This window comes from Meles meles, chromosome 1 (assembly GCF_922984935.1).
Source record: "Meles meles chromosome 1, mMelMel3.1 paternal haplotype, whole genome shotgun sequence".
In the NCBI taxonomy this organism is placed as follows: Eukaryota; Metazoa; Chordata; class Mammalia; order Carnivora; family Mustelidae; genus Meles; species Meles meles.
The window spans coordinates 215,993,465-216,015,814 of NC_060066.1; the positions used below are offsets into that span (position 1 = coordinate 215,993,465).

Sequence of the window (22,350 nt, forward strand, 5' to 3'; positions counted from 1 at the left end):
GTGAGAGGCGGCTCCTTGCTGGACTCGGGGGGGCGGTGCTTCATTTCCACCTTCCAAACCACCAGCCACATGGCGGAGACCGCCGGGAGGGTGTGCGGGGACACGGGGTCCTGAGGCGGTGAGGAGACCCTCCCGCGCTGCCCACGGCTCCAGCCACACTTCATGGGGTAGAGACTTTGAGAGCCCTGGGGCGCGCTCTCCTTCAGCACACCTTCCGGAAGGCGCTCACCCGAGGAGGGTGACGAGGGACACTGGCCGCGGGAAGCACGACGTCAGGGATGTGCGGGTGTTCGTGCGTCTCCAGATTCACTGCTAAGGCTGGGCCCTCACAGACCTTTCAGGTTTTCTAACTCCGAGCATCGTCAGCGACAGGAATGCTCTTCCAAAGATTCGATTCAGGAGGTCTCGTGGGCACTGCTTAGTGTTCGCAGAGATATTTTGTGCGGATTTCGTTTTCCAGTTCCTTGTTTCGGTCTCCGGCTGCTTGGGTGAGCGGCTAGAATTGGGGATCCGGTCTCGCCGCCCGCTGCGAGCGCCGGGACGACGGAGACGCGCGTGTGTGACCCACGTGTTAACGACACAAACTTACCGGGACTTAGCAGACCTCGCAGATTTGTAAATTCTCCACTGCGGTGCCCCCCCCAGGCGCTCGGGCTCCCGTCCCCAGTCCCCGCCCGCTCCAGCGCCTCCTGCGTGGGTGTCGCCCGCAAGGCCGGGCAGGTGCCGACACAGAAAAAAGGCAGCAGGGAGGCCGCGACGTCATGGGCACATTTTATTCCTCAGGACGTTACAGGCTAACTCTCCTAGCGGAGCAGGTCAGTTCTGTTTCCGTGGAAAGTGTGCACCTTCAGAATCGTGGGGCAGTTTCTCCCTCGGACGTGGTCACCGCGGCTCCTCCGCGGCCCAGGCACAAGAAGCAAATTCCTCCAGCTCGAAGCCGGCCGTGCGGGCCCAGACGCAAGACTGTTCGCTCCGAGGAGGGCCGGCGGGACGCCCCGTCCGCGGTCTCTGCGGCAAGTGTCCCTCCCTGGCCGCGCCTAGAGCCTGGCGCCTGGCCTGGCATGCATGCGCTGTGGTTAAGGATAGAGTGAAGGGGTCACAGACGTGTCCGTGGCAGAGAAGACGGCCTCACACGGACTCCTCGGTGGACAGCAGTAACGGGTTGATGTACTCAAAACCTTCAAACTCCGACTGGTCGATCCTCTTGATGACGTCCCTGTGTGGACAGGCAGGGCGTGGGGATGGGTGTCGGGCCCTGTCCCCCAGGCCCACCACCGACCTGGACAGGGCTGACGGTGCAGGGAGCCCTGAGCCCATGTCCGCCCCCGCGGGCCTTACTCGTCGTCCGGGGTCAGCTGCACGGGCTCGCTGGTGAACTGGGTGTCGAAGTTGTCCAGACCGAACTCGTCGGTTATCTGGGGCTGGAACGGCGGGAGGGCCTGCTTCTTCTCCAGCTGCAAAGAACAACGCAAGAAGTCGGGTGGATGGTGTCTGTCATCACTGTGGGGTCGGGGTCTTTGCAGGGACTTCAACCACAGCATGGAACAGGAAAACTGTTTCACTAGGTGTTCAAAGGCCAGTTTTTGTTTCCCTTAAACCTGAGTCTAGGAGAAAGTATCTGAAGCCAGAAAAATCCTGAGTTTAGAAATGCTGGTTGGACAAGGCCACGCGGGCCCCACACCCGGGACAGAGCCACACTGGGTCTGCACCCCCACAGCCTGGCCCCTGAAACCGAGCGGGGCTGGTCTTGGGGGTGTTTTCTGTCCTACAACTCGGAACCCTGGTCACAAGGGAGATTGGTCTTGGCGGGGCTATGGCTGCCCGCACTGCTGCCTGGGGAGTCCCTGTCCTGCTGGGACCTTCGTGCCTGAAGAGCCGTGAGGGGCTCCTCCTGTTTCTAATCGGAAGGGGACGCTTGTCAGGCAGGGGACGGTGCTGCTCGGGATCCGGACTGACTCCCAACTCCCCTTTTATGGGCCTGAGACACGCTCGTGCGGCGAGGTGCAGACGGGGTGCCCGCTCAGTCCCTCCGGGACGCGCACGAGCTCCCCCCACCCCGGGGTGCGCTGTGCACCTGCGTTGGGCCAGGCACATCCCCAAGCACTAACACGGAGCTGTGAGCGAGAGACACAGGTGCCTGTCCCGTGGAGCCATTGTGCTGGGTCCCCTCCCTGCCGTGCAGCGCGTGAGGCGGGGCCAGAGGAAGCACGTGGCCACTGGCACGGCCCGCTGGGTCCTCGGTCGGGCTGAGCCTGGAAACCGCCGCCGCGTGGGGCACACGTGCCCGTGCGAGGCCAACACAATGCGCCGTTCAGGTGCAGCAACAGTGCCTGAGCAGGCGTAGGGTGTGAGCGGCGTGGGCCCCGCTTTGGCGGGTGCAGGACGCGGGGGTGTCCCAGACCCGGGCGACTCCTGGCCGCAGGCTGCCCGGGGACACGTGGCCGAGGACGGGCCACCCCTGCAGGCAGAGCGGGTGGCCTGTGTGCGCGGGGCCCAAGGCCCCATCCTTGCTATTTCTCACGTTCCCTTCTACGAAAGCTTTTCTGCCGGGGGCGGGGGGGGCACGTTCCTCAGGCTGCTGCTCCGCCCCGGGCCGCCGCGTGGTGGTCGGCCGCCGCTCCCAGCGGACCCAAGCAGCGGGCAGAGCCGCGTCTGAAGCAAGAAGCTCCCCGGGGTCCCCCACGCCGCCACTCGCCCCGGGGCCCCGTCCTCTAGTCCGTCCGGCCTCCCTCCGCGCCTCTCACAAGCGTCACCCCGTCCGCAGTCCGAAGCACCGGACAAGACCAGTGCCACCCGGATGCCGCTGGGGGACAGGCCGCCGCCGGGGTGTGCCGTGTGAGTGGAAAGGATGCTGGCGGGGCGCCCTGTGGCAGCCAGGCAGACACCAGTTCTGAGGGCCTGAAGGCAAGGGGGGGGTGGGCCACCCTGCAGGGGGTGTCGGGGGCACCAGGGGCTCCGTGACACCTGAGAGGAGGCAGGAGGTCCCTGGACAGGCGGCTGCTGCTGGCCAGGCTGGGCTGGAAGCAGTCCCGTACTGGGGGCGGGGGGGGGGGGGAGGTCCAGGACAACTGCCTCTCCCGGCGGGGCTTCTCCAGTCCACTGGTCCCCATTTCCCCAGCCCCGGGTGATGCGCCCCCCCACGGGATGGGTGCGAGGCAGAGACTGTCCTGGACCCTGCCCTCCTGGCCGCGGGGGCAGCGAGGGAATTCCAGGAGCTGCCCTGCGAGGGCAGAGGGACCTCGGCACCTGCGTCTTCCCCTCCACTATCTGCACAAGCCTCCCTGGAGACAGCACGCCCCGAGCACTGCGGGCGCCGGGGTCAGGACCCCGTGTGTCATGTAGCACGTGTCTTCCCACTGGTGTGTGTCAGCGACGGCAGTGGCTGGGCAGATGGTCACTCACTTCCCGGGGCCGTGGGTGTGCCCGCATGTCCCCAGGGGACCACCTGCGCCTTCCTCAGCCCCCTGGGGTCTGGACGCGGCTCATAAAGAACCACCTCATCGTCTCACGTCTACGCCGCTGCCCCTTAGCTGCTGATCACGGCAGGCACGGGCTACCCTTGAGAACCAGGTTTTTGGCCAGAAGGCACTGACCGGGAATGACCAGATGCCACCCCCAGGGGACGGGCTGGAACCGCGCCACGGCAGGCGAGGTGTTCACGAGGGCCTTTTCCAGCTCAGCGGGATGACGCCTGCCTCGCGGGTTGGGGGGGGGCTGCACGTTGCCATGGGCAGACCCTGCCCTGGGCTCAGCCCGTCCATATGTGGTCCGTGGCGGCTCAGTGTGGCCTCCAGGTTGTGGACACCCGGCGGGGCACTTTCCTCTGGGCCAGGGATCCTAAGCTACACTGGTAACGGTCAGAAACCAAATCTGCATTTCCTCTCCCTTGTGCCCTCAGTTTTTCTTCCTTTCTTTTTTTTAAAGTAATCTCTGCATTCAACGTAGGGCTTGAACACACGGCCCCGAGATCAAGGGTCTCACAGTCCCCCAACGGGGCCCACCAGGCGCCACGCTCGAGGCCCCGGTGCTCCGAATGCTGTAGAGCATTTGGGTCCAGTAACCCCGAGGGAGAGCGTGCGGATTCTGTTCTGAAACCCCCAGCTGCGGCCGGGACGGGTGAGCGGGGGCGAGGTGGCCGCGTGGGCGGAGCATGTGGACCCCACCACGACCACAAACGCACGACAACAGTCCCGTGGGGGGAGTGACAGTGACCGGAGGGAATGGATGGGAGCTGCTCTGCCTACAGGGCCGGGAGGCGGACCTCAGCGCCGGCCGCGAGGCTGCCAGGACCTGCCCCAGCGGGGCTTTCTTCCGGTCCGGTTCGAGCGAAAGTTCGACGCTGACTTCCGCAGCTAACCGATGGCCTTGTCTCAGAGGAGCCCAGCTTAAAGGCCGTGTTTCAGGAACTCCAACCACTTATATATTTTGAAACAAACGGAGTTCACCCTCCCTTTAGTATCAGGAACCACGGTGTTACTGTGTAGGGCTTTGTAGCCTTCACTGTTTGCCGTGTCCCGAGGCGGGACCAAGAAGGGCAGGTTCTGGAAAACCAACCATGGAACCGGCTCCCACCGGGGGCTTTTACGCAGAATCCATCAGGCGCTGTGGTCAGATTGAGGACGTCCCCAGATGGACCCCAGGCCGCACAGCACGTGGTGGGGGACACCCAGGCAGGATGTCTCCCGGGGCCCCAGAGGGTGGCCCCACCACACCCTTCGTGCCCAGCCCTCCCTCGGGGGTGGGGGGCAGCAAGCGGGTCCCCGTGCTTTACCAGGTCCCAGTCTATGCTGCGGAAGAATGCGTGAGACTTGATATCGGAAAATCCCGTCTGTGGCCGGCAGCCGAGCCTCTCTTTGGGGTCCTAGGGGTCAGAGTTCAAATACGGACCAGTCAGGATGGAGCAAAGCAGCCCGGACTCACAGCCGGAGGACACCGGCTTCCTTCCCCCGCAACGTGCTCTGGCCGGCTCAGCCACCCGGCTGAAGGGCAGACGCCGCCTTCACTGAGCTGCTCGTGGGCGTCGTCTCTCGTTCTGTTCTGGCAAGTGTGACTGAAGACCCACGGTGCACGCGGCAGAGGCCAAATGAGGAACCAGAACCCCCACCCCCGGAGGTCCCGCAGCGGCCACGGCAAGAGCCACGCGCCGTGGTCGGGCCTCCTGGCGGCCACGCTGTACCTTGTTTAAAAATCCTTTCAGGACGTGGGAGGCCTTCACCGAGAGGAATCGCGGGATCCGGATGGGCTTCTCCAGGATCACTGCAACGAGGGGGCCCACGTGAGAAGCCGCGTCCCTTCCTGCCGCTCACTGCCGTGTTGGCCCTGCCCAGCTGCGGCAGCTGGGTGGTCTGCAGGGCTCTCGAAACCCTTTATGAGCAGGAGCGTCCAGGGCGTTTCCAGTGCCCCGGCCCCTCCTCCCGACATCCAGCAGGGTCTCCCCACAGAGGGGCCCCCCTCACGGCCGAGGGCGCCTCAGCACGTGACCAGCAGAGGGTGCTGCGGGGACCACCGTGTTGCGGGCCAGGGCCTCCCGTGGGCAGGTGTTCAGCTCCGGGTGGCAAGGAGCCCTAACGCGTTCGTTCGCCTGCCTGCGCCTGCGGGGCATGGGGGTGGGGGGGCAGGAAGGAGTCTGGGCTAAATCAGGACAGGCCGTCTCTCCCGGGAACCAGCTCTGCACACCGGGCTGCTCCCGCTTCCCCAACACAGTCTTTCCCTCCGAGATCCGGGTCTGTGAGACTGACCTTGCTTGCAGGGGCAGGCGGTGGGGGAGACCCAAACGCACGGCCCAGGGGCGGCACCCGAACCCCCGGGAGACAGCTCGCAGCCCACGCACCTTGGAAAAGGTAGTCCTCCGTGTTCATGTCGGGGTTGTCGGTGATGATGTCGAAGGGGGAGCGTCCGGCCATCATCTCAAACATCAGAACACCCAGCGCCCACCAGTCCACACTGAACCCTGGAGGGACGGCACAGGCGCGGCCTGCAGTCAGTCGGCAGGGGCTGGGCCTCGGTGGGGAGGTGGGGGAGCGCGGCCGTGGGCTCGGCTCTGGCCAGCGCTGGGCTAGGTCCCCCGATGTGCCCTGAGCCGCCTGGCCTCCCCTCTGCCCAACGTCATGGGGCCCTTGTCTTTTTCTTTCTAAACTAGCTGCAAAGCTGTTCTCACATCAGGGCCATTAGCCTCTTGCTGGGACTCTGCTGGTTTTCCAGATTGTCATCTGGCCCTTTAGTCCTGCCCTGGCCATGTGGACTTGTGCTGAGCAAGCCGTCGTCCGGGCTCTCCTCCGGCACCACTTTCTCCAAGCCGCAAGCTCTCCTTCCCAGTCTTCCTGCACCGCCGTTTCCCGGTGTCTCGCCGCACCGGGGGTGGGGAAGGAAGAGCCTGGCTTCCGTGGTGCCTGCGGCCTCTCGGACCCTCTGTAGCCGCTGCCCCATCCTGGACGGGACCCCGCCCCAGGCCAGCTTCTAGACGCTCTATCCTGGTCTGCCCATCTGCCGTCTGTCCTTCCCTGTCCTTGGTGACCCCGGGAGAGCAGCCCGGCGGGGCCTCTGACCCGAGTGGCAAGGGACCTGCCCACCCAGCCAGCCCCCGTGTCAATGGCAAAGGAAATGTTTAAAAACATTTGATGGCGTCGTTGTGACACATTTCACTGAAAACACTAGGACAAGAGTTCGTGGGGTGCGACACGTACATCACACACCGCGCGCGCACACACACGCCCACGAGATCTCCTTTTTGTCTCAAGCCAAGAGAGCAGAGGGACAGAAACTCGGTCTGCAGGGGCTCGGCCGTCCCACTCGCTCCCTCTCCCACAGAGGGGGCGGCAGCCAGTGGGGGGCACTTGTGTGCACGCGTGTGGCTTCTGCTTCCCTACCCGTGAGGGGTCCCGTCCGTTCCTCCACCAGGGGCTGCCAGAGTGGACACCCGGGAGGACAGAGGGGGCCGCACAGGTTCAAGGAAGGGCTGAAGCCCCATGGCGACGGGCCGGCAGCAAGGCGAGGGGTGGGTTTCAGGTGTATCTGGCCACGGGGCCCGCGCCCTGCAGCCTTCGGCCCTGGACAGGCCCATCTGGCCCCCTCCGCCCCGGGACCACGTCCCTGAGAAGACGGTGCCTCCAGGAGCCAGGGGCTGTCCCTGTCTGCACCCACAGGCCATGTGCCAGCAAGCCGCCCCCCGCCCGCTCAGCAGCCGCGCTCACCGTACTCCTCCCCCCGCAAGATTTCTGGGGCGATGTAATTCGGGGTTCCGCAGAACGTGCTGGTTGTGTCGCCAGGGCCCAAGCCTTCCTGTGGGGACAAGTCTGTTACCAGGAGGGAAGAGAAGCTGCGGTCACCCCCCACTGGCGGGGCGACGTGTCTCAGAGAAAGCCAGCGTGGGACAGGGAAGGCGCTGGGGGCGCCTCGGCCCCGGGGAGCCGCGGAGCCCGCGTGGGCACCTCGGCAGCAGGGGCATCGCCCAGGGACCACATACTCGCCTTGCACATGCCGTAGTCCGTCAGCTTGATGTGGCCGTCGGCGTCGAGGAGGACGTTGTCCAGCTTCAGGTCCCGGTAGATGATCCCTCGCTCATGCAGGAAGTTGAGAGCGATGCAGATCTCGGCAGCGTAGAACCTGGGGGCGGCGGAGAGAACCCGGCGAGGCGCGTGGGTGGGGCCCGCGCAGGCCGAGGGGGCCTGGGGGACGCTGCGGCCCCACGGCTCTCCCAGCAGACGCCCTGGCGTCTTCTCGCAGAGGCACACGTGGGCCAACAAGGCCACGAGATACGCTCGACGTCCTCACCGTCAGGGAGACAAATCCAGACTGCCTCCCGCCCGTGAGGATGGCTATTCTGACAGACAGACGGACAGCCGGACATGCGGGCGAGGGCCGGGGAGACCGGCACGGGCAGCCGCTGAGGGAACAGTGTGGAGGCGCCCCAGTTAAACCCAGAAATCCCCCTCGAGCTAAGGTCTGGGAGAGGGGTGTGCACGGCCCTGTCCTAACTGCCCTGTTCACCGGGGCCAGAGGTGGAGGCCATCCAGGTGCCCCTCGCCGGACAGACGGACAAGTGAGCGTGGCCCCTCCACGCAGTGAGGAACTCCTGAGCCTGCGGCGACCCGGCTGGACCTTGAGGACTCTCGCTCGGTGACATGAGCCAGTCCTAGGACAAATGAGGTCGGATTCCCCTCGGGAGGTGCCCAGAGGGGACCAGGGAGGCCGGGGGGCCGGTGTCACGTGGGGGCAGGGTGTCCGTCCGGGAAGATGGAACGTTCCACAGACGGACAGCGGGGAGCGCTGCACAACGGTGTGAACACGCTTCCTGTCTCTGAGCCGTGCACGCGTCGAGGGCACCGTGGACTTCACGCGCCGTCCACGGTCAGAGAAGAGGCTCGAGTGCGGGGACGGACCGACGCCCGACTTCCTGCCTGCGTCTCCCCAGACTCCCAAGCGGCGCGAGCTGTTTCGGGGGAGGGCGCGCAGAGCAGGGAGAGCCGTGGGGAGAAGGAAGGGGCAGGGACCCTCGGGTTCGGGTTCCTGTGGCGGCAGGAGCGCGGGCGGCAGGCGTTGCTGTCACTTAAACAAACAGGCTCATCCTCTCCGAGCGCCCCTGCCCCGCTTTGCGTCGGTGTAACGAGAACCAGAGCTGGCACGATGCCCACTCGGGGGTTCCCGGCCGGAGCGCACCCCCCTCCCCCGGCCCAAGTGCCGGCAACACCGCGCCGCGCGCAGCACGTGGTGCACGCGCTCTCCCAGGAGCCCCACTTCCCCGGGGGACGTGCCGTCCTGCTCTGGCGGCCGAGACCCAGTGGGCCGTTTCTGAGGTTCTGCAACTCAGGGGACCCACAAACCCTAGGACCTCTGAGCTGCACTGGAGGGGACAGCTGCGTCCTCTCTGCCATGTCCCCCAGACTCCACCTCCCTTCCAGCTCACTGCTGGCCTCCAGGGAGGGGTCCTGCCGCCTGCCCGCTGGCACAGCACCCACCTGGCATGCTCCTCCGGGAGCTTCCTCTGTCTCTGCATGTGGAACATGAGGTCCCCGCCGTTGACGTACTCGATGACCAGGAACAGCCTGCGGGGGGACAGAGGCGTGGGGGCTGAGATGCTGCATGGCCCAGGCCGGACCTCGCTGGAGGCAGGTTCGATGTGGGGAAGCACCGTGACCAGGAAGAGCCGAGCCTGGGTGCTGGCAGGTCAGCTCTCCTCCTGGGAGGCCGAAGCACGGAGGCGCCTGGGGACACCTGACCCCTTCAGGCCGGTAGGGAAAGCAGCCCCAACTGAGAAGTCAGGCTCTGCACCCAGGTCCCTGGGGCGTCATCCTGGGGGACGTCGAGACTCTGCCCGTGGGGTCTCTTGTCCTGATCAGTTCCGGTCCCGACACAGGGCAACACGCACACAGTTCCTGTCACCAGCAGAGGAGCCCGTGCTGTTCCCGCGGGACCGGTAGAGGCAGGACACGGAGCTGTGGGACCACCGTGGAGGCCGAGGGGCCCGAGAGAGCAGATGCACAAGCCAGATGAAGGGTGGCCACGTCTGGCGAGCGACGGTTCTACCGCCGAGTCTGAACAGACTCCAGAGAGGCATAAGGAGGTGGTGTGTCCCCAGGCGGGAGCCCCAGTGGCTTGAGTGGGGACAGCGCAGTAGGGGTTACTGAGGACAGCCGACGAGCTTGCAGAGATCTGGATACCAGGGCGGAGAGAAGGCGGTGGGGCCACTGGACGGTCCCAGCACAGGGCTGAGTTGGAAGCAGGGAGAAGGCCCAGGGGCAGCTGGGGCCAGGGTGGGCCAGCATGACCCTGCGTGACCTCGTGGCTAAGGAACCGGGACCACACACCATCCCAGTCCCTTCTGCAGGACGTCTTTCTCGCGTTCAGAATGATGCCGTTTCCAAAATTAAATTCACACACAAGAAACACCTCGTTGAGGGCCCCTCACGGCTCCTCTGGGTGGGGAGTGGGAGTGAGCGCGGAGCTCGCGGGTCCGCTTGTGCGTCACAGGTGGCCGGCCATGAAGACGGAGGTCACTTTACACGAGTGAGCACCGAGCTGAGGCCACCACGGAGGTTTTCGTGGGCGCTAACCCGAGTGACAACCAGAAATCCGTCAGTCTGCGGATGGAAAAGGGCCTGGACCACAAGCAAGGAGCCTTCAGCCCTCATTCTGCGCCCGACTCCTCAGGGTGTGTCTAGAAGGACGAAGAAAGCTCGCCCTCCCTGGGATTGGCCTGCGTCCACAAAGCTTCACGGGCGCGGAGCTCCGTCCACTGACGCACGTGTGTGTGCCGGCGCTCACGCGACAGACACGCGAGATGGAAAATATTCACGTGTGCACCTGCACGTCCGGTCCTGTCGGCCGCCGTGAGGGAAACGCGGTGGTCATCCCACCCCTGGACAGGGACCTCGGGCCTAACAATTTGCCCAAGTGTTAAACAGAAAAAAGCATATTGACTCAAACCTCTTAGGGTGACTTCAAAGCGCAGGTCAGGGATTTTCCACAACAAGCAGGGACTGTGTCCCCGGGGCGCGGCTCACTTGAGAACCTGCCCCTCCCAGCGGAGGCGAGCACCCCGACGTTGTGCTCCTCAGGAAGGGCCTCCAGGGCCGCTGACCCACTTGCGGTGACATCAGGTGACGGGGACAAAGCTGACGCCACTGCAGAGCAAGCAGCGGGACACGCGGCTTCGGCGGGAAGCACCGACAGCCAGAGAGAAGCCCAGCGTGGGCGTCTGGGGTGAGGCGCAGTCGGACTGGCCCCCGCCCGGACGTCACCGGTTGGGATCTGCTCACTGGGCGAGGCCGGCCGGCCCGGTCCCCACGGAGGGGCTGTTGTCTTTCGGTTTGTGTCTTCCCGTCTGCAGACCAGCCTGAGGACAACCCGGACATGGCTTCGAGCAAAACTGCCGGAGCCACAGGACGCGGACTCTCCGCCCGTGTCCCGGGGGCCTCAGAGCTGGCCGCCGTGCCAGTGGGGCTCACCTCACGCTCGGGGGCACCTGCCACATGCAACAGCTCATGGGGTGGCTTGGGAGTGGCACGTGTCCTTGCACCCACGACCCGGGTCACACGGCCACACCAACCCACCTGGAGGGAGGGACGGGATGGGTCCAGAGGCCTGCGGCTGCCTGCCAAGCTCGGAGGGCCGCCCTCGGCGAAGCTCTCCCACCATCCGCTTGGACGCCGCCCCAGGAAGGGAAAGAAGCAGGACTGTGGAGCCGGGTCACCTCCTGACCCCACGACCCTGGTCACCCAGATGGGAACCCGGGGGCTGCAGCCCCTGCTGGCTGGCGCAAACCCGGCACAGGGGACTCACAAGCGCCCTGGGCAGAGCCGGGCGTGGACTCGCTCCGCAGCGCAGACGACCCACGACACCCTCCCCACGTGCCTCCCTGGAATAAAGTGCCCAGCCCCCGCCCGTCGGCTCAGAGGGAAAGACTGATGCCACCAGACAGGGTGCGCGTGCTCGGGTCAGGAGCCGATGCGGTGTCTGGCCCACCGCCGCGTCTGCAGACGAGGTTTTACGGGGACACTGCACGTGTCTCTCTGCACACACCGCGTACGTGGTCTTGGCACCACCGCAAACTCTGTGGTCCTAAAGGTGAAAATATTTACTCTCTGGCCCCTGGAGAAGCAGCGCCGATGGCTAGTACACGGCCTAAGAACAGCCGCTCCTGCCTCACCGACCCTCAGGCTGGAGACTCAGCACGTCTGGGCATAATGTTTGCCACGGCGACCGCAGCCAGAGAGGAAGCGGGGGCACCGGGAGGTAAGGGACTTTCTCGGGATCACAGTCGCTGTCTGTGAGGTGTCACACCACAGGACCTGGGCGAACCCAGAACCCACACTTGGAACCCCCTCCTGCAGGTACCGCCCCCACACCACAGGGGTGGCCGCCCCCAAAGGAACTGGCCGATGAGGAAGGAGAAGACGCTCGGGGGACAGAGGAAGAGAACGGAGAGGCAAGGTGGTAAGTGGCGATCGGCGAGCGCAGCGGGACCGGTCGGGTCAAAGGTCGGAGGAGGATAGCGGCAGATGGAAGCTGATGGAAGTGGGGGTGCGGACAGGTTTATGTGTCCAAAGAAATCTGCCGGAGCAGGAGCCAGCCAGCTGGGCCTCGGGTCCCCCCGAGAGGAAGAAAGCCAGAACATGCCCCAATATTTGGGGGCCTGGAGGCGAGGCTGACCCCGGTAAGCTGGGGCCGAAGTGGGGCAGCCGTCCTCGGGCGGGAAGGGGAGGAGGCCCCCAGCCCCAGGACGCGTCTGACCACGAAATGGAGCAAACCGCGAGACGGACACAGGGAAGCAGCGCCCGGAGAGCGCAGACAACCGGGACTCGGGACGGGAGCTCCCTCGCCCCCGAGTCCGTGGCAGCCGGCGGTGTGCCCACGGGGCAATCACCAGAGCGTTCCGCGAGGCCAGGAAGAGGCCAGGCTCGCCCTCCACCAGCAGCCGTCCCACGAGGCAGCCACCGGCCGCGTCATCAGATGCACAGGGAACAGGCGTGGCTGGAAAGGAGCGGTCGTCTGCCCCCGACGTCCTAACCACATCCCGCGGACACGGGAGAACCGCGGCCAGCTCCGGGGGCACCGAGCACAGGAGCCGCGCACGGGTCGGCCACGCCGCGGGGAGGAGGGGCAAGGAGTGTCCGGGACCGACGTCACACCGTTGGTGCGGCCTCTGCGTGACGAAACGTCGCCCACACCCAACGGGAAAGAGTGACAAGGAAGACACAGGAGGCGAAGCGGGAGCAGCGACGGCCTTGGCCCCGGTGTCCGTGGCGACCTCCCTGCACAGGGTGCTGGGTCGGAGGAGCACGTGATGCTTGACCTGGGGCTCGTGACTTTGAGCCCCACGTTGGCGCAGAAATTGCTTAAAATAAAGAATTAAAAATTGCGTCAAGTTCTTAGAAGAATTCTCTGAAGTGGCTTCTGACGTCACCGGATCGTCGGCAAAAGCGGTTTCAGGTCCGCCTGACAGCCCCCCAGCAGCAGGAGCCCCTCTCATCTGGGCCCGAGGATGAGGGGGCCCCAGAGCCTCATCCGAGTCAGGCCCCAGCGTCCCATCGGCGTCCCCAGGACAGACAGCGCAGCCCACAAGCCTGCCCCAAGGCGGCTGGCCACCCCCCGAGGAGGAAGACACACGGTCGCTTGCACGATCCCCAGTGGACAGAGGCCAGTCCCTGAGGGTCCGCGGCTGCCCAGGACCTTGGTCACCTGCAGCGTTTCTAAAAGCAGCGCAGTCTCCCTGCACCTGCGGGTCAGACCAGCCCCTGCCATCTCGTGACTGCCGCCGGAGTCACAGGCCACCTGCTCCCCACAACACCCCCCCGGGCTGGGCTGTCCGCAGCCCAAGCCAACCTGCCCCGGGAGCCTGCGGGGGAGGGCGCCCCCACCGCCCCTCAGAACAAAGGCCGCACGGACAACCCACAGCCCGCCTGCCGCCTGCGTCCACGCCTTCTGTTCCGGGCTTCGGTTAACTTCCGACTCTCGAATGTGCTGCTTGGAAGGTGCAGAGACGCGGTGCTGGAGGGGAGGGCGCCACCCCCGGGTCTCGGGTGGTTCCTGCTGCGCCCCGGCCTCCCTCCACGAGCAGAGGCCCCAAGAGAACCCGGTTTTCCTGAGCTCCCCTGGGAGACGCGACCTGGCTGTGGCCCCGCTGACCCACCTCTCCGCTCCGCAGCCATCAGCCCCGCTTGAGGCCCGACCTCCTCCGCGGCCCCCGTAGCCATGACCACCTGGCGCACCCGTGCTCGCCGCTGACCCCAGCGGCCCGGCTCCCTGTGGGCAGACCCTCACTTCCGCCCCCAGATCGCTGCCACGGTGTAGCCTGGTGAGTCCTGCCGCCCACTCCCCGGCATCAGGCGCCACGTACCGTCCTCAGCTCCATTCTGAGGCCTCCTACTGGGCCTCCATGTGCCCAGTGGGTCCGCACCCGTGCCCAGACCCCACGCCGCCAGCCCTCCTAGGGACTGGGCATCGGGCGTCCGCAGGATACCACCGGGGCCTCCGTGTCCCTGGAGCCCAAGTGGCTGTGGACAGCTCCAGGATGACCCCTCACATCTCTGAGCCTTTCTCCTCCTTCCAAACACACGCCGCCTCCTCCAGGACGTGGCCCTGTGCCCGCGCCCCTCCCCACACCCCGCTCCTTCCCCGCGTTCCCACACACCCTGCAGCACTGTGGCGCCCCCTCGGCCGCCCGAGCCCCGGCGCCGGCCCTCCAGACCCACAGGGAGTCCTCGGGGGCACGTGAGACGGAAGGACACCGTGACGGCACCGGCCACGTGGCATTAACACCCAGACGCCACTCTGAACCGAGGGCAATTCACTCAGGCGTCGAGGTCGGCACGCGGCGCGGGAGGCGCTCCCGCCAACAGCACGGTGTGAGAGACTGGCTCGGCTGCGGAGCGTGAGCCACGTTCCACGCGAGGGGAGCGCGGCGCGGGAAGTCAAGGCACATGGCTGGGAGCTCGCGTTCCGGTGCAGGGACCCGACTGTCAACACTAACGACAGCTTGCTCGTCTGGGATCTGGGGTCATGCTAAGGGCGACAAACGTCCCCAAACGGCAACCTGGGGGGGGGCGGCTAAAAATAGTCACCTCGGCTTCACCCTTCAGCCCATTTTTCCTGGAACTGCTCAACCAGAAGCAATTTTGTAGTTAATTCATTGCGGCCATGGTCTGGGAAGGCCGGGCTGCCGGTGTGGCCGCGAGGTATGGTCTCTCCACAGCGCAGATGTTTCTTCTGGGTTAGAAGAATCCTTGGTCTCCGCGTGTGACACCAGTGCCTGAACCCCCAGGGGTCCCACGCGGCCGAGGCCCTGCCAACGACCGCGCTCAGGGCAAGCTGCCGGCTCACTCAAGCCCAGGCCCGGCTCCGGCGCGTGCTGGTCATCCTGTCCGCAGGTGCGGCAGGTTGGGCTCCCCGCCCCCCGGACACAGGCCTGCGGCAGGCTCTCGGGGCAACAGGGCCTCCCGCAGCCCAGGAGCCGAGGGGCGGCCTCTTCAACCCCCCGCCGGCAGGGCTCCCCGAGTGTCCCGTCCCCCAGCTGCCCACACCCCTGCTTGCTGGGGCCTCGTCTGGTTCACGACTTCAGTCCCCGTGGGTGTCTGGCTGGCTGTGAAGGTTTGTGGGCGCCGTGCTCACTGCCACCCGGCCGGGACGAGGAACGCCGCTGGTCCTCCGGGGCCTGGATGCGGCGCCAGCAGGGAGAGGGCTCGCGGACGGGCGCGAACAGCAGTTCCCCAGGCGCCGGGCCTTGCTGTCCGCATTTTAACATCTCACTGATCCCGGCAGCAGCCCTAAGAGGCGGTGTCTCTGCTGCTCCCTGTTCCCGGAGGAGACTGGGGTGCAGACAAGAGGGCTAGGCCTGCACCCAGCTGTGGCTCTAGGCCTCAGGAAAAACTAGGTGCCGTGGCACTGGGCCCTCCCAGGCCATTCCCGCGGGCTTCTCAGAGACTTCCCGACTCTTCGCAGCCTCACGGAGGAACCTTTCTGCCGGAAGGTCATCCCGGCTCCGCGCTCCAGCCCGCTCAGGCATGTGCAGGACTTTGAGCTCCTCTCGGAGCTGTCTGTAACATCTGTAACCCTCACCGATTCGTGAGTCACAAAGAACACGACACGTGTTCACTTTGTACTTGCACCAAGCATGTGACTGTACCTTAAAAAAATATTCTTTAGGGGCGCCTGGGTGGCTCAGTGGGTTAAACTGCTGCCTTCAGCTCAGGTCATGATCTCAGGGTCCTGGGATCGAGCCCCGCATCGGGCTCTCTGCTCTGAAGGGAGCCTGCTTCCTCTCTCTGCCTGCCTCTCTGCCTACTTGTGATCTCTCTCTCTGTTAAATAAAATCTTAAAAACTATATATATACATATATATATATATTCTTTAAACAGCGTGACTGCCTACAGGGTGTCAGGTACCAAGCAGACACCGGGGGCCCGCAGGCACTCGGAGCCACGCTGCTCTCTCCAGGTGCACGCCACGGGCTGGGGGCACGGGCACACACACAGTCGGGGTCAAAGCAGGCACATAAAAACGGCCCAGGGAGACACCCTATCTGGACTAACCAGGTGTTTGGAGCTTCTAGACAGACTGACAGATCCTGTAAAAATGAGACAAACTTGACTTCCTGGGATGGGGCCTCCCCTTGGGAACGTTGTAAACACACCTTCTACACGTCAGTCTGGAAAAGCGGAGCGGCCGTGTCACAGGGTCACACACAACACTGAACGACACACTTGTTTTCAGTTCTCTTCGCACTGAAGGGACGTGACACGCGGACCATCTCCGGGGGCGGAAAGTTCTGTGCTCCCGGCAGTGAAGACAGGAGGGAGGTTGAAAGTCTGACCCTTTTACACCCACACCCCCACGAGTTCACACAGCAAAATCAGCCAAAAAACAAGTCTGGAATCTCACCATTCAGGAAATGTGGGGTTGGGACAGGCTGTCTGCCCTTGGGCGTCGTCTGTAACTCCAGAGACCGTGGTCAGTGTTTCACAGAGGCATGGGGAGGGCGCACGGAACACAGCAAGGGGACCTTTCCAGAAGCTCTGAGGCAGGAGGGCCGGGGGGAGGGCAGGGCCCACCTGGCGGTGTGACAAAGACGGACAGAACAGAGCGATCCAGAGAGAAGCCTGGTCCCAGCAGCTGTCTCGGGCCCAGGGGCCTAGACCACATCCCAGAAGCAACTGGGAGAGAATCAGAGGAGCTTCTAAGCAGGGGAAAGACACTTTAGATCTGTGTTTTCAAAATATGGCTTAACTCCAGCACGGGGGCACTGACAGCCTGGGGAGCCCCAGTGACCAGACGCCCCAAAGGGTCATGGTCAGGGTTCAGGCAGGAGAGAAGGCGGAGTCTGAGACACATTTAGGAGGCCGTGTCGGCGAGACCGGAGAGGGGACAACTACAGATCTGGGGGAAAGGCCATTTATCCCAGGTGCCTTGTGCCTTGGACACACAGGTGGGTCAAGGGACTGAAGGTCAGGAGGGAGGTGAGCATGGACGTGGCTGTGGGGACGTGCGAGTCACCGGTCTGATTTACAGCTGAGCTGAGCTACCATGAGCCGGACAGAGACTATCCTCAGAAAGGCCCGTTTTCCAAGGCTGGCCCCTGGCTGGAGTCTGGGAACTTAGGTGGTAGATGACTCCCTCCACCGATAAAAACCTCCCACGAACCCCAGGCGCGGTCTGCTGTGCATAAAACACTATGGTTTCTGCGGACACCGGCTTTCTTCGGAGAGCCTGGAATACCGCGGTGCGCCAGCCGACTGCGGCCTGTGTGATCCCACTGGGCAGCTCCCGGCCGCCTTCCTCCCCGCGTCACCCCGCGCCTCCTCCCCCTGCCGGCTTTGCTTCATACCCTGTCACGGCGGGAAAGCTCAGCCTTGAGTCCTGCTGTGTGCGGGTCCTAGGAGCTCTGCTAAAGCACCCAACCTGGGGGTGGTCCAGAAGAGCCCAGCACAGAATAGAGTCGATATTTTTTTCAAATAAACAAACTGAGTGAGTTCAAGTCAACTGACTGAGAAGAATTCTAAACCGAGTATATATTGACTGTTCCGGACCAGTGGTTTTCAAGCCTTTTAAAACAGCAGGATTTCAATATAAAGTTTTACTAAGTGAAGTTGCTGGTATTTTTTAATTTATTCTGCTTATTGGTAATATCCATGAGCACAGAAACTCGCCTCCTGCCCAGTGCGGTGTCCCAACACCTAACCCAATGCCTCTACTCCTGTACTTAGTAGGATGTTTGCAATAACTATTTTATAAATGCAGTTGAATAATTTAGGTTCAAATCCATGAAATTTACTTGATACGAGACACTGGCTGATGAGAACAACAAAGTTAGTTTTGACGAGCCCAAACAAAACAAAACAAAAAAATCAAACGTAAAAACCCCAAATAAACCCATGCCTGCAGCTGAAAGAACCTAATATGATGGCGGGAGCCGCATGCCGACTCGTGCGCTGTGCAATGCAATCAGAAATCAGCAGAATCTTAGAAATGCGCTTTTTCTTACCGACTTGTTGTCTGGAAGCAGGAGTGTAAGCCAACCAGGAAAGGGTTGCTGGATGCCTGCTCAAACACATGCTTCTCTGTCTGCACCCAGTCAATATCCTGAAATAGAAACCAGGGCACGTTAATGAGCCTCCTGAATACTCTTCATCCTCGAGAAGGGGGCACGAGAGAACCGTCTCTCACCTCCACTTGTAGGAAGACAGTGCAGACAGGAAAGGAAAATGCCCACTAAGAAATACATCACCACACCACCCCATCTCTACCACCATCCTGTCAGGTTCATCACCATCATCATCACCGTCATCACCATCATCATCACCATCACGATCATCATCATCATCATCGTCATCACCATCACCATCATCATCATCATCATCATCATCATCACCATCATCATCATCATCACCGTCATCACCATCATCATCATCATCACCATAATCATCATCATCATCATCACCATCACCATCAATCATCACCATCATCATCATCATCATCACCGTCATCACCATCATCATCATCATCATCACCATCATCATCATCACCATCACCGTCATCATCATCATCGTCATCACCATCATCATCATCACCATCACCGTCATCATCATCATCACCATCATCATCATCATCACCGTCATCACCATCATCATCATCATCACCATCATCATCATCACCGTCATCACCATCATCACCATCACCATCATCATCACCATCATCATCATCACCGTCATCACCATCATCACCATCATCATCATCATCATCACGATTATCACCATCATCACCATCACCGCCATCATCTGTCACCATCATCATCATCATCACCGTCATCACCATCATCATCATCATCATCATCACCGTCATCACCATCATCACCATCATCATCACGATTATCACCATCATCATCACCATCACCGCCATCATCGCCATCATCTGTCACCATCGCTCCCACCATCACCAGCTGTGTGCTGGCTCTGAGCTACAGACTCTCCACGCACTGCCTCACGTGCTCCCTGTGGCAGCTGGGGGCTAGTATTATCTCCACTTAAGACAAGAGGAAACACGATGGATGCTTAAGCAGGTTCCCCCACGTCCCATGCCCATCTCTAGAGCACCAGCTCTAGCACAGGGCTTTCTCCCTCCCAATCCACACTGGAATTTGGGGAAAGCTGCAAAATGAAGTCCCTTTAGAGGCACAAAGATTCCACAGCTCTGATTTCATTCCGACCCAGAAAGCGAGATAGATCAGGTTAAACCTCTCCTCCTAAGGGTTGAGAAAGCAAGAGGGAAACAGATCTGTCCAGAGTCGTGCTGCCTGCCCCTGAGGGTGTCTGGAAACAAATGAGCAAACTCTCAGTGGGGTTCATCCTCCTTGGGCTCAGTCCAGAGCTTCCTCGATTCCCCAGAAGACACCCTGGGTGGTCCAGCTTCAGAGCCAGCCATCCAGGCAGAGTGGCCCCAGCCCCGCCGCTCCTTGAGCTCAGCTCATGCAACAGCCAGTTGGTAGCCCCATGGGGCGTCTGGCACCGCACAGGAGGCCCTCAACAGAACTCCCAACCAGCCTTGGCCATCCGTACTCCAAAGGGACCTGGTCACCCAGGTGCTCAGGTGAAACCCTGGTAGAAGGCTGAGACTTGCCTTCCCTCCCACACAATAAAGAAACCAGGGTCTCCCGCTTGCAGGCAGCTGCTCCTTCCTGCCTGCAAGGCTCCCGAGGCCGTTTCAACAAAGTGCCATTGACCGGGGGCCTGAAGACATCCATCCCCGGCCTCTCACTGTCCTGAGCCGGAAGCCTGAAATCCGGGTGCCGGCAGGGTCACACCCCCTCTGGATCCCTGAGGGGGGACAACCTGCCTCTTCTGTGCCTCCCTTTGCACACTGGTTTCTCTGTGTCTGTTTCCTTCTGTCTGTCTGTCAGTCTGTCTTATCTCTGCCTTTCTCTAAAAGGACACCTCTTACTGGACTCATGGCCCACCCAGACAATCCAGGACGATCTCCCCAAGATCCTTCACTTAATCACACCTGCAAGGACCCCATTCCCAAGTAAGTTCAGGTTCACGGGTTCCAGGAGTTAGGATGTGGCATGTCCCCTGCAGGCCACCATCTAGCCCGCTGCAGTGTCCCCACAGGCTGATGTCCACGGCCCAGACGCATGGCCACAGACACCAGGGTCTTGCACAGATGTACACACACAGACACACGCACACGCGTGCGCACACGCAGCTCCCACTCACTGACTCCTAGAGTCACACTTCCTCGAGAGATCACCGGCACGTCCCACCTCCATGTCTGGTCCACAGGGGACGCTCTGAAGATGCCAAGAATAAACCAAAGCAGTCAGTCTCTCCTAATTGCTTCTTTCGGTTCTACGAACTTGACTTCAGACCATCCACTAACTGTTCAGCTGGCCAGGGTTCCAGTAAGGGGGTCTGGAATCGTCCTGCTGCGCTGCTGACCGGCAGCGCAGACTGGAGCAAGCCGCCTCCTCTTAAGCCTCAGTCTCCTCAGCTGTGAGGTACCAGTGCCGCCACTCACTCAGCACTCAGGGGCCAGTTGGGCAGTCTGTGCACTGCACAAATGCACCCTGCTGGTAGGGCAAGTAATAGAGCTCTAGGTTAGCCCCAGCTCTTCCCTCCAAACCACGAGCCTGGGCCAGGGCTGGGGAGCCGTCCTGCGGTTTGCTGGGCCCATGGAGCTCAAGCCGCCTCATGTGGTACACGGGCCGGAAGCAGCACCGTGACCGCTGCCCGTGCGTCCAAACTGCTTCTGGTTCTAAGACACAGACTCGGCATTCAGCTATGAAAGACGAAGACCAAAAAGACACGAAGCCGAGAAGCCCACAGAGATGCCCCACACCAGCAGCCATCATGGGAATGCGGATCGAGCCACAGTGAGGTGCCGCTCCGCACCCTCCGCGATAATCCCAAACCAGAAAATGGCAAGTCCTGGAAAGGGTGCGCAGAACTGGGGCTCTCGCGCGCTGCTGGCGGGGACGTGAAGCGGCGCACCTGCCGGGCACGGCTCGCTGGTTCCTCCCATGGGACAGCGTGAGTGCCCCTCCGAGCCAGCGCCTCCGCTCCCGGGTCAACCCCCCAAGAACCGGAGACGGTGCCTTGAACAAATGCCCACACGTGAACATTCACCGTGGCACGGCTCACTGTCGCCAAAAGGTGGGGGCAGCTTCATCTCTATCAGCAGATGAACAGATGAGCCGAGGGTGGTCTGCTCAGAAAATGGAGTATTACTCAGGAGTAAAAAGCAATGAGGTTCCGGGGCATCGGGGAGTCTCAGACATCTGCCTTCAGCTCGGGTCATGATCCCGGGGTGCTGGGATCGAGTCCCACATGGCGCTTCCTGCTCTGTGGGACGCCTGCTTCTCCTTCTGCCTCTGCCTGCTGGTCCCCTGCCCCACTCATGCTCACGCACTCCCTTTGTCTCAAATAAATAAAAATCTTAAAAAAAAAAAAAAGCAAGCAGGGACCTTCTGACACGTGGTACTACAGGGATGAACCCGGAACGCGATGCCCACTGCGCGACTCCGGACACAAAGGGCCGCACCAATGTGTTTAAAATGGTTAGAACGGGGCGTTTCGCTGCGTGCGCTTTACTCCCGCCGCAAGAAAGGCGGCCGGGACGAGGTCCGGAAAGGATGCGTGAGTCGGCGTCACGCGCACCTCGTCATCGTGGACCAGCTCCTTCTTCACCACCTTCATGGCGTACATCTGGTCGTTCTTCTTCAGCCGCACCAGCAGAACCTTGGCGTAGCTCCCGCGCCCGATGACCCTGATCAGGTCGAAGTCCTGCAGTCCGAGCCCCTGGGAGATCTTGATCCCATCCATCCCGTCGATGACCGGCTGCAGGTCCTGAGGATGAGACAGGACGTGAGAGAGGAAAGGCTCCTGGCCGTGGAGCTGACGAGTCCCTGCGGGCGCTTCTGCTCACAGGCTCTGACCCCACGACCACCCCAGGCTCCCCCGTCACAGCCCGAGGCCGCCACGTGAGCACGGGGTTCCCCGGGGCCTCCCACAGGCCCCCCAGCAGCGCTCTCCGGGGGTCAGAACGCTTCGCCAGCTGAGGCGCGCACAGCCCCGCGCCTGGGCTGCAGAAAGAGAAAGGCGATCCCGTGAAAACAGAAGCTCCCGCCCATCATCCTCTCTGGTGAAGGCAAGAGAGACCTCAGTGCTCCTGCCTCATCCCAGACGCGGACCGACCAGGTAGAAAAATCGGGAAGTCCGGTCACTCCAGAGAAGCTGTGGCCCAGGAAAGGGGCAGCTGTTCTGAGGTTCTGTCAGCGGAGGCGCCAAGCCCTGCTGCTGTGACTTTGCCCACTCAAGGGAACACTTGCGTGTGCCTCACTCGCCAGCCCAAGCTGGCCGCACACT

The 22,350-nt window shown here is 62.5% G+C and overlaps 1 protein-coding gene across 2 annotated transcripts in view; it reads right to left on the reverse strand.

The window, feature by feature from the left end:
- Positions 1–759: 759 nt before the first annotated feature.
- PRKCZ (protein kinase C zeta) overlaps positions 760–22,350 on the reverse strand; it is a 91,450-nt gene continuing 69,859 nt past the window's right edge. For both annotated transcript variants that reach the window (XM_046021013.1, XM_046021023.1), the window contains 10 exons: positions 21,643–21,831; positions 17,976–18,073; positions 8,955–9,041; positions 7,467–7,602; positions 7,191–7,278; positions 5,831–5,950; positions 5,177–5,256; positions 4,772–4,861; positions 1,339–1,454; positions 760–1,216 (listed from right to left, as the gene is read on the reverse strand). In XM_046021013.1, the coding sequence (XP_045876969.1) occupies positions 1,129–1,216; positions 1,339–1,454; positions 4,772–4,861; positions 5,177–5,256; positions 5,831–5,950; positions 7,191–7,278; positions 7,467–7,602; positions 8,955–9,041; positions 17,976–18,073; positions 21,643–21,831 (1,092 nt within the window). In that variant the 3' untranslated portion in view covers positions 760–1,128. The remainder of the gene's footprint in view (positions 1,217–1,338; positions 1,455–4,771; positions 4,862–5,176; positions 5,257–5,830; positions 5,951–7,190; positions 7,279–7,466; positions 7,603–8,954; positions 9,042–17,975; positions 18,074–21,642; positions 21,832–22,350) is intronic.